The sequence below is a fragment of the Saccharomyces eubayanus genome, chromosome II (assembly GCF_001298625.1).
Source record: "Saccharomyces eubayanus strain FM1318 chromosome II, whole genome shotgun sequence".
NCBI classification, from domain to species: domain Eukaryota; kingdom Fungi; phylum Ascomycota; class Saccharomycetes; order Saccharomycetales; family Saccharomycetaceae; genus Saccharomyces; species Saccharomyces eubayanus.
The window spans coordinates 1010921-1023966 of NC_030977.1; the positions used below are offsets into that span (position 1 = coordinate 1010921).

The window sequence follows — 13046 nt, forward strand, 5'->3', positions numbered from 1 at the left end:
TAGAGATATTTAGGTCTAACGATTCAGCAGGACGATAAAAGGTTGCTATGAGTTTCAAAGGGTTTACCAAAGCCGTCACTAGGGCTCCTCAGTCCTTCCGTCAAAAGTTCAAGATGGGTGAGCAGACTGAGGATCCTGTGTATGAAGATGCAGAACGTCGTTTCCAAGAACTGGAACAAGAAACTAAAAAATTGAGTGAGGAGTCGAAGAGGTATTCGTCTGCAGTGAACGGGATGCTAACGCATCAAATTGGATTTGCTAAGTCCATGGAGGAAATTTTCAAACCTATCAGTGGTAAAATGAGTGATCCCAACGCGACTATACCAGAAGACAATCCAGAGGGTATTGAAGCTAGTGAGCAATATAGGGCCATGGTTGCTGAATTACAAGAAACATTGAAGCCGGACTTGGCGTTGGTGGAAGAAAAGATCGTTACGCCATGCCAGGAATTGTTGAAAATTATTACTTATATTCGTAAAATGGCCACCAAGAGAAACCACAAAAAACTAGATTTGGATAGGCATCTGAACACCTATAGCAAGCAGGAGAAGAAGAAGGAACCAACTCCCAAGGACGAAGAAAGGTTGTATAAAGCACAAGCCCAGGTGGAAGTTGCTCAACAAGAATATGATTACTATAACGAGTTGCTAAAGACTCAATTGCCAATCTTGTTTAGTTTGGAAGCCGAGTTCGTGAAACCGCTATTTGTTTCGTTCTATTTCATGCAATTGAATATCTTTTACACTTTGTACAACAATCTTCAAGACATGAAAATTCCATATTTCGATCTAAACAGTGATATCGTGGAGTCTTTTATCGCCAAGAGAGGTAACGTGGAGGAGCAAACAGATTCGCTAACCATTACCCATTTCAAGATTGGTTACTCTAAAGCGAAACTGGAAATGACCAAAAGAAAGTACGGTGTAGGAGCCACTGAGGACTCGCCAGTAAGCGGCGCTTCCAGTGGAACCGGATACGGTGCCGGATATGGTACAGCCACACCAACATCGCCAACCCCCACGGGATACGGATATGGCGCTGCAGCACCAGGTTATGGAGCCCAACCAGTCGCACAGTACGGTGCCGCTGCCGTTGCAGGCGCCGTTGCAGGCGCCGTCCCATCTTATGGTGCTGCACAATCGCCACCGCTCACCGGAATGGGATTCCAACAACCACAACAGCAGCAACAGGGTCCACCACCTGCCTATTCCAACCCTCTAACGCCACCTGTAGGCGGTGCAACAGCCGCAGCTGTCCCCGCCTTAGAAACCGTCACCGCGCTATACGATTACCAAGCGCAAGCCGCAGGTGACCTGACTTTCCCGGCCGGTGCAGTTATAGAGATTGTCCAGCGTACTCCAGACGCAAACGAATGGTGGACAGGAAGATACAATGGCCAGCAAGGTGTGTTCCCCGGAAACTACGTCCAACTCAATAAAAACTAGAAAAACATACCTAGTGTGAAGCCGGTGGATGATGGGCCACTGCCACCCCACCTGCGGCTCATCTCAACTGAAGGAATACTGCGATCATCCGATGCTGTTTTTTTGTAATGTTCTTTAGATTAAATTAAATACTCAATTGGGCAATTTGTCCTTTGCGCCAACCTAGTGTTTTCTATATTTATCCCTTTTTGGGCATGGCGTCCCGCACTTACCCTCCACTCGTGTCCCAAAGGGGAAACCGCGTCTGCCCAAAACGGCAACCGCCTACCCAATACGGCTCGGCGGTTGCCCGATGGGGGAGCCAGCTTTGTCGCTCGCCTCGCCTGAGCGTCCTAAAGCGTCGTTTCCAGTCTCCTTTCTCATTTATAAAACGCCATCGATGACACAGCCCAGTTGGGAAATCAGCTTCTAGAAACAAAAAGAGAATAGCAAGACTGGTAAACTCGTGCAGAAGAACTTACGTACGTTTGCAGAGGTTTCAAGCAGAGTATACACGTCTTTTACTGTGCGCACTATATTTAGAAGGAAAGAGTTCCTTTTACTGGCAATACTATTAGGCTTGATCGCGGCGATTTAAAAAGAGGAATATTAATTAAAGTACGCTCCATACGGTCTGCTCAGAAAACTGCCCATTAAAATATATTTTTCCATTTCCACTTCGCTTCTTTGGCTCACCAGTGGTTTTATTCCATACAAGTTGGCCGCGTACGCTTCTACGTATCACAAAAGTTAACCGTTTGAATTTCATTAAGAAGACTGTTCGCCTAATATAAGAAGAGTGGCTCCTCATTTTGTAAACGTTCTTTTTTTCTGCCTCAGACCACTAGGAAAAATAAGCCCCCCCCCCACTCTTACGAAAAGTTCGATTTCAAATCTTTGTTATTTAGCTTTTTAGTTTGGTGGTTCTTTCTTTTATTTTTTTTTCCAATACTGAAGCATTACTAAGAAGATTAAAAACTTCCCATCATGCCAAATAGTGCTCTGAAACAAGGCCCAAAAAATGAAAATGCTTCTCCCTCTAAAGGTCACGTCCCAAGTTTTTGGAAACAGTTCATAAACAACCCCAAAAGTATGTCATCAGAGAGTATCAGTGTCCCCAGGTCACCAACTTCACTTTCCAGAAGTGCCCAACCAACGACTTTAAAGAGGCCTCCGCTGTCTTCGAGACCATACTCATATAATACTCCAACGAAAGATAGGAAATCCTTCTCCAAATCCGCAAAACAGAACAGTAGCAGCAACAACACTAATGCGGGGACATCGCCCCACGCAGAGTTTAAAAATTATAGAGATATGTTTTTATCTAATAGAAATGGCTTCACTGGCAGGGTTTTTGGTGTCACTTTAGCTGAATCGTTAAGTGTTGCCAGTGCGGAAGTCATTGTTCAAAGCGAACTAGTTAGTTTCGGTAGGATACCTATCGTGGTGGCTAAGTGCGGTGCTTACTTGAAAGCAAATGGTTTAGAGACCTCAGGTATATTTCGTATCGCAGGCAATGGCAAAAGAGTAAAAGCACTCCAGTATATTTTTTCTTCCCCCCCTGATTACGGTACCAAATTTAACGATTGGGAAACATATACAGTGCACGACGTTGCATCGCTCCTGAGAAGATACCTCAACAATCTAGCGGAACCATTAATACCCCTAGCGCTATATGAGCAATTCAGAGATCCGCTAAGAGCTAAACCGAGAATCCTAAGACATATGCTGACCCATGAAGTTTCTCATCCCAATGCCAATAAACTGAATAACGCGACAGCGAAATCCAGCAGACAAAATTATAATGATGAAGGCGCTAATGATGGTGATATTGAAAAGGACGAAATCAAAGATGACGAAGAAAAAAGAAGAAGAAAAATACGTCACAAGAGGAGACTCACACGTGATATCAGAGCAGCTATAAAGGAATACGAAGAACTATTTGTTACATTATCCAACGACACAAAACAGCTGACGATATACCTGTTAGATCTCTTAAGTCTTTTCGCCAGACAATCACAACTAAATCTGATGTCTGGAAGAAACCTAGCCGCCATTTTCCAACCTTCAATATTATCACATCCTCAACATGATATGGACCCCAAAGAATATGAACTTTCTCGACTGGTAGTGGAATTCTTAATCGAATATTCCTATAAGTTGTTACCTCATCTTCTGAAGTTAGCTAAAAAGGAGCAGCAAGAAAGGCTATCGAATGAAAAAAAAGATATCGACGCAAATAAACAAAAATCTGATCCTATACCAATACCGAAGATCACCTCATCAGATGTTCCACCAATAGCCCCTTCAAACCCATATCCGCCAACAATTGACAACAGTAATAAATTCAATCATCCAACATTATCACCAATATCTACTTCAATTCCAGAAAACTCATCAGACGTACAGACTTCTAAAATGTTGAAACCTCCGAAGCAAAGACGACCTCACTCGAAGTCTTTTGGTTCTACTCCTGTGCCTCCAGATGTGATTGCTAGTAATAAAAGGCGGACAAGCCTATTCCCATGGTTACACAAACCCGGTATCCTGAGTGACACTGGTGACAATGGCGATTTGACCGGTACTGAAGCTGAAGGCGATGACTATGAAGACGAAAATATTGATCCATACAGTCAATCTCCATCAAGTATGCAGTCGGGCTCTTTACCAAAGCAACATCATTTACCAATTCCGCAGATGAACAGATCGTTGAGTGGGAACAGTACCTCGTCGTCATTCAACACTAGGCCAATCTCGATGATATTGACTGGTGCCAATAATAATTCAGCGGATCATTTAGAATTACTAGACAATGCTCACAGCAATAATGGGGAGCGAAATCATGCTTCTCCACTAACTGAAGACGATGATGAGGAAAGGAATTCAAGATCACGGAAGAGGGAATCCTGGTTTCAGAGATTAACGAGCCGATCAGGCTCAGCAAACAGAGCTCAATAAGGTATTTTTATTCTTTTTTCTTTCCCCTTTACACTTTTTTTTCTCCCAATATTATCTCTTATGGGTTCCTTTCGCTTTATTCGCGCTTTGTATAATTAATTAATATATTATCATTCATTTTCACAGTTCACAGCCAAGGAAGATGAAAATGAATAACTCAAGTCATAAAGAAAGAAAGTTTACGGACACTTTTTCTGTAACAATACCAGTCACAGTATAAAAACAAAAAAAAAACACAACTGAATAAATATGTTCATAAAAACAAAACAATTATATAAGTGTAATTCTTGAGATATAACTTTTTTGCTATAGAATCTCCACGCCAAGCACTGTTCATAGTTTTACGGGCCACTGAACCGTCTAACAGTTTAATGTAAAGAGTTGCTAACTGCGATCAATTTAATATGGCGTCAACAATCAAGACCCTGTATATATAATTATACGTCAATTAGTCTAGTTCAATAATATCAGAATCAGCAGATTCATTTGTCAACTTTTTCCTTTTGCTGCTGGGTTCACCAAAACCTTCAAGATTAGCCGACCTTTTCTTCGAGTCATCTAACGGGTCGGTCGCCAATTCAATTTCACCTTCATCTTCATCTAGTATTACGATACCACCATCTTCCTGTTTATCCGTAGTGGTAGCTACGTCATTATCTTCGTCCTCGTCACCATTTGACGAAGTTTCGCTTGATTTGACTAGTGGGATCCGTATATCTGGTAACTTACACGTATCATGAGGAAATGCATCATTTACATCGAAGTATAGCTCAATGGATTTACGAACCATTGTGTCACCTTCTTCGTCGGAAAATAATATTATAGATCCGTTGCCTAGATTAACTTCAGACAAAGTGCGACCATTCAAATCTTCAAAGTCATAATCGGCCAATAGTCTTTGATCACTTGCATCCAGTAGTGAGATATCCTCCGGATAATCGTATTTGTCACGTATTAAGCTGATCAGATCAGACAATTTTATTTTCTTCAGCTGATCAGGTGACAATTTAATAACCCCTCTACTTACTCTGGAACACACAGGACAATTACAGTTTGGTGGTGCTAATTTAGGATTTGACAAATACCGATTTTGAGACAAATTGCTTGCCTTGGCGGTAAAAGTCATATTCAAGTCAGTGAATTTGCTAACTGGTGCATATTTCAGAAGGTTTAGAACACGCAATGAAATTAATGATGATAAACCGGCAATGATAGCATTTGTCGTTGCTATGGCCGGGATGATGTTACCTGCAATTTGCTTAATGTCAAATACAGACTTCATTGGTATGTTGAAAATGTGAGATCTTATATTTGCTGCTGTTACAACGAATTCCAATGTATCAGCATCGTCTTTGTCAAAATCAATATGGCTCTGCTCCGTAGCATAACGATTCATTAGCTTTTGAGTGATTTTAATGAAGTGGTTGATCTGTTCGTGTATTGTTCCAACAGAGTTCGAATCAAATTTATTTATCTTGGAAGACCCCCTTATCTGAGAATCGGACAACGGCGTTGGTTTAGTTCTTGTTTTCCATAGATTTTCAATAGCTAATAATTTGTTTATGTCTTGAATAAACAATTTGTGAAGGATCTCAGGGACACGGGATTCATCTTTGGAGATGATAATTTTCTGTAGCTCATGTAGTTCATTAGTTTCTTGTTTGATACGTTTGATTTCCTCAGCGTCGTCCGTACCCCAATCCTTATTGCCTTCTTCGTTTTCAGAAGCATCTGAGGCAAACAGCTGGTTAAATAGAAAGTTTTTTGCCCAAACAATACAATGGATTGGTTGGGATGGTGTCGATCTGATGGTACACACGGGGAAAGTCTTTGGAGTTTCTTTCTTGGTACATTCAAAACATTCTGTCTGCCCAGGAATAATTGGCTGCATATAGCCATCAAACCCAGCCGTCCCAGACTCTAGTAAAGGGAGCGACAAAAATTGGGACATTTTATTAACGTAACGCCTTGCAGCCAGGTTATCAAGGGCATTGAAGATAATGTCGAATTGCTCAAACCAGTGTAGGGGAAAAGTGGAAGTGTCCATAACGTTTCCTTGATAAGGCACCAGTTTAGAGTTGTTGAAATGTTGGACCGCCTTCACAGCCGTGGTGGATTTGGGCTGCTTGATATCTTTTTGTCTGAAGAGAAACTGCCTATTCAAGTTAGACAAGTCAATAGTGTCCAGATCCACAATATGTATCTCACCGAATTCCATCAGGATCAAGTCTTTCAATAGTTCGGACCCTATGCCTCCAGCACCAACCAAGAGACATTTGGAAGACCGCAATTTTTGAAAGTTATCTTCACCAATGATCTTTATTAAATTCGTTTCTCTTGCCATTTTTTCCTTTCTGCTTAACGTACGAGGAATTCCGTATAGTTGAGATGGCGTATTACTGGAATCCGAACAGGTTAATTTAACGTAAACATAGTTTTTGCTTTTTAACATCAAATTGAAAAAATAAAAACTGAAAAAAAATACTGAAATAAAAATGCGAAAGCCGGGAATCGAACCCGGGCCCCATGCTTGGGAAGCATGAATTCTAACCACTGAACCACTTCCGCGAGAGATGATTTCGTTGTTATGCTTTGCTTATTTACATTCATAGGTATAATTATTTGCCGTCAAGCAAATGTAAAAAAAGAGAGATAACGGGGCACCTTATCCGACATCGGACTATGTCGTTTATAGTGTCATTGGCTGGACGTTTTTCTTTTTCTATCTTAAATATGTATATAGGTAGAAAGTAGGCAAAGAATAGTAGCATTATCCTCTCAGGACTTTATCACCGTCTTTGTGGTATATCATCAAGTAGCTAGTGAACCCTTCACCGTTAGGGTCGTAATTTCCATTGGAATCGACTTCACCCTCGCCGTATTTAAAAGTCTTGTAATTCTTGAACCCGAAGTATTCATAGACGGATCTAGCATGTTCGGCAATGGCTTCAAGCACAATAGCGCAGTTATCCTCGTCAGCCCTTTTCTTGTATTCTTCGAAAATCGTTCTTACCGAGCCTTTGATGCTCTTCTCGTTCAGATTCTTACCGATACAGAAGAGGTAATAATAGTTGATACCTTCCGGAATGACTTGCTTTCTGCGTTCACTCAAGTCTTCAATGAAGTCCTTATTGAACTTAGGATCATTGCTCAGTACCTTGGGGACGTGAGGTGGCAGACTCCACAATGCAACGGCGTCGAAATCGTTGACTTCGGAGATCTCACCATGGGGTGAGTCCAAATAGCACGACGCGTAGTACGCAATGGTGGCATTGATTCTATCCTTGGACACGTGTTCCGTGATGGGGATATTGAAGAATTTCTTCGAAATATAATCGAACGCCTTTGAGTCATGAAAGGCTACGGCCAAAGTCTCTGCCGCTCTTCTGATATCTGTGGCCTTGTTCAGGACGCAAACCTTGTCGTGGTCCTTACCGTCAGCTTTTTCCGATGGGGTGGGCAGTCTGTTCTTGCTAGTCATGGTGTTTACTTTCTTATCTTGAGCTTTTGCTTTTCCTCGAGACAGAATCTGCATGGCTACCCTTTTGGTCTAATCTAGCATTACAGCCGCAATATATATAAGCGGCCGGCGTTTCTTTTTGCTCAGCCAACACCGCCGCAGGAACGACGGCCCTGCACGACGTAGCGAGTGATTTGTGGGGGAACAGTAGTGCAAAGAGCTGTGATCGACGACAATGGCCTTCATGGCCTTAAGCAGTGGGAATTCGTACCACTGCTCCATGCTGGACATGCGCTACTTTTTCAGCCGCGAGAACGAAGCTCAAAAGGGCATCGTTGTTTGTTCCAGTTCAGAAGGTATTCTTTCCGGGCACCAGCTCTTCTCGTTAACCAGTGCGCCTCACTCCGCGTCTCTGACACGTATTATTGCGTCCCCTCGGTGGCTCACACCGTGCTCTATGTGCTTCCACCCTTTCTCACCGCATGTACATCTAGTTTTGAAGCTGTCTCTCTTATTTTTCAGCGCAGCAGCAGAAAGAAAGAGAAAAAGCCGACGCATGCATGCTTGCTAAGAGAAAAGGGCGGAAGCAATAACGAAAGCTAAGTTTGGTACGGATTGAAGCTGGGGAAGAGTGCAGACTGGTTACAGCAGCAAAGTTCTCGAGACCGAACAACGATGATGGACAAGCACAAGTATCGCGTGGAGATCCAGCAGATGATGTTTGTCTCCGGAGAAATCAACGATCCGCCTGTGGAGACCACTTCCCTGATAGAAGATATAGTAAGAGGCCAGGTGATAGAAATTCTCCTGCAGTCAAACAAAACAGCACATCTCAGGGGTAGCAGGAGCATTCTGCCCGAAGACGTCATTTTTTTGATTAGACACGACAAGGCAAAGGTTAACCGTTTGAGGACGTATTTGTCGTGGAAGGATCTACGTAAGAATGCCAAAGACCAAGACGCCAGTGCCAGCGTAGCAGCTGGGTCTGGGAATCCTGGAGCCGGGGGTGAAGACGACTTGAAAAAGGCAGGTGGTGTGGAAAAGGAAGACAAGGATGGCGGGAATATGATGAAAGTCAAGAAATCTCAGATCAAGCTACCATGGGAATTGCAGTTCATGTTCAACGAGCATCCCTTGGAGAACAACGACGACAACGACGACATGGATGAAGACGAACGAGAGGCCAATATAATTACTTTGAAAAGGCTGAAAATGGCTGATGACAGAACTCGGAACATGACCAAAGAAGAGTATGTGCACTGGTCTGATTGTCGGCAGGCAAGTTTTACATTTAGAAAGAACAAAAGATTCAAGGACTGGTCCGGAATATCTCAACTTACTGAGGGGAAACCTCATGACGATGTTATTGATATCTTGGGGTTCTTGACTTTTGAGATTGTTTGCGCTCTGACGGAAACGGCACTAAAGATCAAGCTAAGAGAACAGGTCTTGCAAACACAAAAGGACAAGTCCCAACAGTCTAACCAGGAAAACTCCAATTTTGAATTCACCTCGTCCACAGTTCATAGGAAAAAAAGATTATTCGATGGGCCTGAAAATGTTGTCAACCCGCTCAAACCAAAACACATTGAAGAGGCCTGGAGAGTACTGCAGACGATTGATATGAGGCATAGAGCTTTGACGAATTTCAAAGGCGGGAGACTAAGTTCTAAACCAATTATCATGTAAATGTCTATATATATTTTCAATATGTGGTGTGTGGGTTCTGCACTAGTAAGGGAAATGTAAATATATGACTATGAAAAATATATACAGAGAGACAGACAGACAGATAGATAGATAGATAGATAGATAGATAGATAGATAGATAGCGAAAGACACGCTGCGCAAAGGATTGCCATCAAACTTGAATTTTTATTTCGTGTCCAAATTGCAAAAATAAGGGCGGAAGGTTGAATAATTGCATTATGTTGAGATGCCATGGGACGACAAGAAGTATGCCCTTAGTGTTCAGCATCAACCGGATGGTGTTGAGGCCGCCGTTTGTTAGGCCCTTCCATTACAGTTCACATTACCTGATCCAGTCTGGCAGAAATCCTGATAATGACAACACCAACAACAATGAAATGCGGTTAAACGACAACACCGTTTGGAAAAGGAATATAGAACCTCAGTGGCAGCACTTGAAAACGAAATTGAATGAATTGTACTCCAGGTTCAAATTTCATCGAGGCCAACTGTCCTATCAGGTCAATAAGGCCAAGAAATCTATACAAGAGGTAAATAAGAAACTATCTGAGCAAGAGGACGAAATCAACGATAGCCGTTTAAACTATAATAAAGATGAATTGACTAGTGGGAAAATTGAGGGTCTACCCTCCGAAAGAGAACTGCACAGAAAGAAATGGTCGAGAAAAATGGGATTTTATTTCGACTCATTACAAGAGACTTTATTCACTGCGACGCGTGCTCTTAATGACGTGACCGGTTATTCTAGCATCCAAAAACTCAAATCCAGCATTAGTTTGATGGAAAAGAAATTGGAGGCCACGAAGAAAGAACATAAACTGTACAAGGATAAATATGCCGATGCGATTGATGAACGGGCCCGATCTCAAAGAGAAGTTAACGAACTATTGCAAAGGCAAAGTGCGTGGTCTTCGACTGATTTAGAAAGATTCACACAACTATACAAAAACGACGCGTTAAATGCTAAACAAGAGCAAGAGCTGAAGAATAAGGTGAAGGAAATTGAAAGCAAGGAAGAACAACTAAACGACGACCTGTATAGAGCAATTTTGACAAGGTACCACGAGGAACAGATATGGTCGGATAAAATTAGAAGAACTTCCACCTGGGGTACCTTCATACTGATGGGTATGAATATATTCTTATTTGTTGTGTTGCAATTGCTACTAGAACCTTGGAAACGAAAAAGGTTAGTAGGTTCCTTTGAAGACAAAGTCAAAAGTGCTCTCAACGACTATTCTACAGAGCAGAACTTGAAAATAGATAAACTATCATCTGAAAGAACATTCCAACATACAGATCAAGACGAAATTGAAAATTCTATCATTGAAGAGCCCCTCGAGCAAGTCTTGGTATGCAAGACTGACACACCCGAGACTAAAACGAGGATAAAATCTTTCAGCGATATCTGGAAACAAATAAAGTCATTCTTTAGCACACTAAGGAACATCGAATTTAAAAGTCTCGATGCTCCTCTTGTCGTCAACACATTAGAATTCTACCTATACTCGATTTCCTTAGTCAGTATGACGATATTAATATCCGGGGTAATATGACATTGACATTGCAAAAACATTTTAACAAAAAACATGCATCTTTCTCTTTTTCCTTTATTCCTGTATATAATACAATCACAAATACACAATAAATAACAACATCGTAATCTCAGCACGTTTACATTCACACTGTGAATATGATTATTGTACTCAATCGTCTACAATAAATTGGTATTTCGTACCACGTGATATGCCCTTTTTCCATTTTTCCTTAAAGGAAGGTGGCAAAATGAATGAATCTACAATAAAGAGGTAAAGCCAATGAATGTGTAGAGCAAGACGACCCAGATCACCAGTTTTACAGCCAGCGGTTCTCCTTATTTATTTACTCAGAACATACGTAAAGAGGAAATTGAGCGAATATTAACCACATATAAATTAAAAAGATCGCAAAGAGAATGGAGGAACTAGGTATTGTGACATCCGCTGAAAAGACYGTGGAAGAGAAGCCAACCATCAAATCGTATGGATCGTTGTTGGCTCAACTTAATGGCACAGCCAATAATAACAGCGCCCTATCTAATGTGAATTCTGATATATATTTTAAGTTGAAGAAACTAGAGAAGGAGTATGAATTGCTGACTTTGCAGGAAGACTATATTAAGGATGAACAGCGCCACTTGAAACGTGAATTGAAAAGAGCCCAAGAAGAGGTAAAGAGAATTCAGTCCGTTCCTCTAGTTATTGGGCAATTTTTGGAACCTATTGATCAAAATACAGGTATCGTTTCCAGTACCACAGGAATGAGTTATGTCGTAAGAATACTGTCCACTTTAGACCGTGAACTATTAAAGCCTTCCATGTCTGTGGCATTACACCGTCATTCAAACGCGTTGGTCGACATTCTGCCTCCAGACTCAGATTCCAGTATATCTGTTATGGGTGAAAGTGAAAAACCAGATGTCAGTTATGCAGATGTTGGTGGGTTAGATATGCAAAAGCAAGAAATCAGAGAAGCTGTAGAACTGCCATTAGTTCAAGCAGATTTATATGAACAAATCGGTATTGACCCTCCAAGAGGTGTTCTATTGTATGGTCCACCAGGTACCGGTAAGACGATGCTTGTTAAAGCCGTCGCCAATAGTACAAAAGCTGCATTCATTAGGGTTAATGGCTCCGAATTCGTTCATAAATATCTTGGTGAGGGTCCGAGAATGGTTCGTGATGTTTTTAGACTCGCCAGGGAGAATGCCCCATCCATTATATTCATAGATGAAGTGGATTCCATTGCCACAAAACGTTTTGATGCTCAAACCGGTTCTGATCGTGAAGTACAGCGTATTTTGATTGAACTATTGACACAAATGGATGGGTTCGACCAATCCACAAACGTTAAAGTTATCATGGCCACAAACAGAGCAGACACACTAGATCCAGCTTTGCTGAGACCAGGTAGATTAGATAGAAAGATTGAATTTCCCTCGCTTCGTGATAGACGTGAACGTCGTTTAATTTTCGGTACTATTGCCAGTAAGATGTCACTTGCCCCAGAAGCGGACCTAGACTCGCTAATTATTCGTAATGACTCTCTATCAGGTGCTGTCATTGCAGCCATCATGCAAGAAGCTGGTTTGAGAGCCGTCAGGAAAAATAGATACGTCATTCTACAAAGCGATTTGGAAGAAGCTTACGCCACCCAAGTCAAGACTGATAATACCGTGGACAAGTTCGACTTCTACAAATGATAACAGTATACACTTAAATGTAAGTCTACATAAATTAATATGTACATTTTCTATTCTAGACATCACAAAATAAAACAAATACAATCCCATTATCACGTTCTTATAGCAATTCCGCGCGATCGGACGCCGCAGCCAAGTTTTTCACTTTTTTTTTTTTCACAACAGTGATTTTTCTTTCCAAGAGAGATGGTCAGATGAGTATTAATAAACAATCTTCCTAATAAAATAGGAAAGCGACATTCTAGCTGTCTAC

General features: G+C 41.5%; 7 protein-coding genes and 1 non-coding gene across 8 annotated transcripts; 5 read left to right on the plus strand and 3 right to left on the minus strand.

The window, feature by feature from the left end:
- Positions 1-47: 47 nt before the first annotated feature.
- Positions 48-1445, plus strand: RVS167 (amphiphysin; the record flags this gene model as incomplete). Its single annotated transcript, XM_018363795.1, has 1 exon — positions 48-1445. The coding sequence occupies one exon, from the start codon at positions 48-50 to the stop codon at positions 1443-1445; it is 1398 nt and encodes a 465-aa protein (XP_018223924.1).
- A 966-nt stretch (positions 1446-2411) lies between these two features.
- Positions 2412-4382, plus strand: SAC7 (GTPase-activating protein SAC7; the record flags this gene model as incomplete). The annotated part of the gene is made up of 1 exon (XM_018363796.1): positions 2412-4382. The coding sequence occupies one exon, from the start codon at positions 2412-2414 to the stop codon at positions 4380-4382; it is 1971 nt and encodes a 656-aa protein (XP_018223925.1).
- A 448-nt stretch (positions 4383-4830) lies between these two features.
- Positions 4831-6834, minus strand: UBA2 (E1 ubiquitin-activating protein UBA2; the record flags this gene model as incomplete). Its single annotated transcript, XM_018363797.1, has 1 exon — positions 4831-6834. One exon carries the CDS (start codon positions 6832-6834, stop codon positions 4831-4833), a length of 2004 nt encoding a protein of 667 aa, XP_018223926.1.
- A 44-nt stretch (positions 6835-6878) lies between these two features.
- Positions 6879-6950, minus strand: DI49_0567. The gene has a single exon. It is a non-coding gene; the product is annotated as a tRNA-Gly (tRNA).
- A 202-nt stretch (positions 6951-7152) lies between these two features.
- Positions 7153-7917, minus strand: IAT4 (Iat4p; the record flags this gene model as incomplete). The annotated part of the gene is made up of 1 exon (XM_018363798.1): positions 7153-7917. The coding sequence occupies one exon, from the start codon at positions 7915-7917 to the stop codon at positions 7153-7155; it is 765 nt and encodes a 254-aa protein (XP_018223927.1).
- A 600-nt stretch (positions 7918-8517) lies between these two features.
- Positions 8518-9531, plus strand: SPT3 (transcriptional regulator SPT3; the record flags this gene model as incomplete). The annotated part of the gene is made up of 1 exon (XM_018363799.1): positions 8518-9531. The coding sequence occupies one exon, from the start codon at positions 8518-8520 to the stop codon at positions 9529-9531; it is 1014 nt and encodes a 337-aa protein (XP_018223928.1).
- A 239-nt stretch (positions 9532-9770) lies between these two features.
- On the plus strand, positions 9771-11108 carry SHE9 (She9p; the record flags this gene model as incomplete). The annotated part of the gene is made up of 1 exon (XM_018363800.1): positions 9771-11108. One exon carries the CDS (start codon positions 9771-9773, stop codon positions 11106-11108), a length of 1338 nt encoding a protein of 445 aa, XP_018223929.1.
- A 398-nt stretch (positions 11109-11506) lies between these two features.
- RPT3 (proteasome regulatory particle base subunit RPT3) lies at positions 11507-12793 on the plus strand (the record flags this gene model as incomplete). The annotated part of the gene is made up of 1 exon (XM_018363801.1): positions 11507-12793. One exon carries the CDS (start codon positions 11507-11509, stop codon positions 12791-12793), a length of 1287 nt encoding a protein of 428 aa, XP_018223930.1.
- Between the last annotated feature and the right edge of the window lie 253 nt (positions 12794-13046).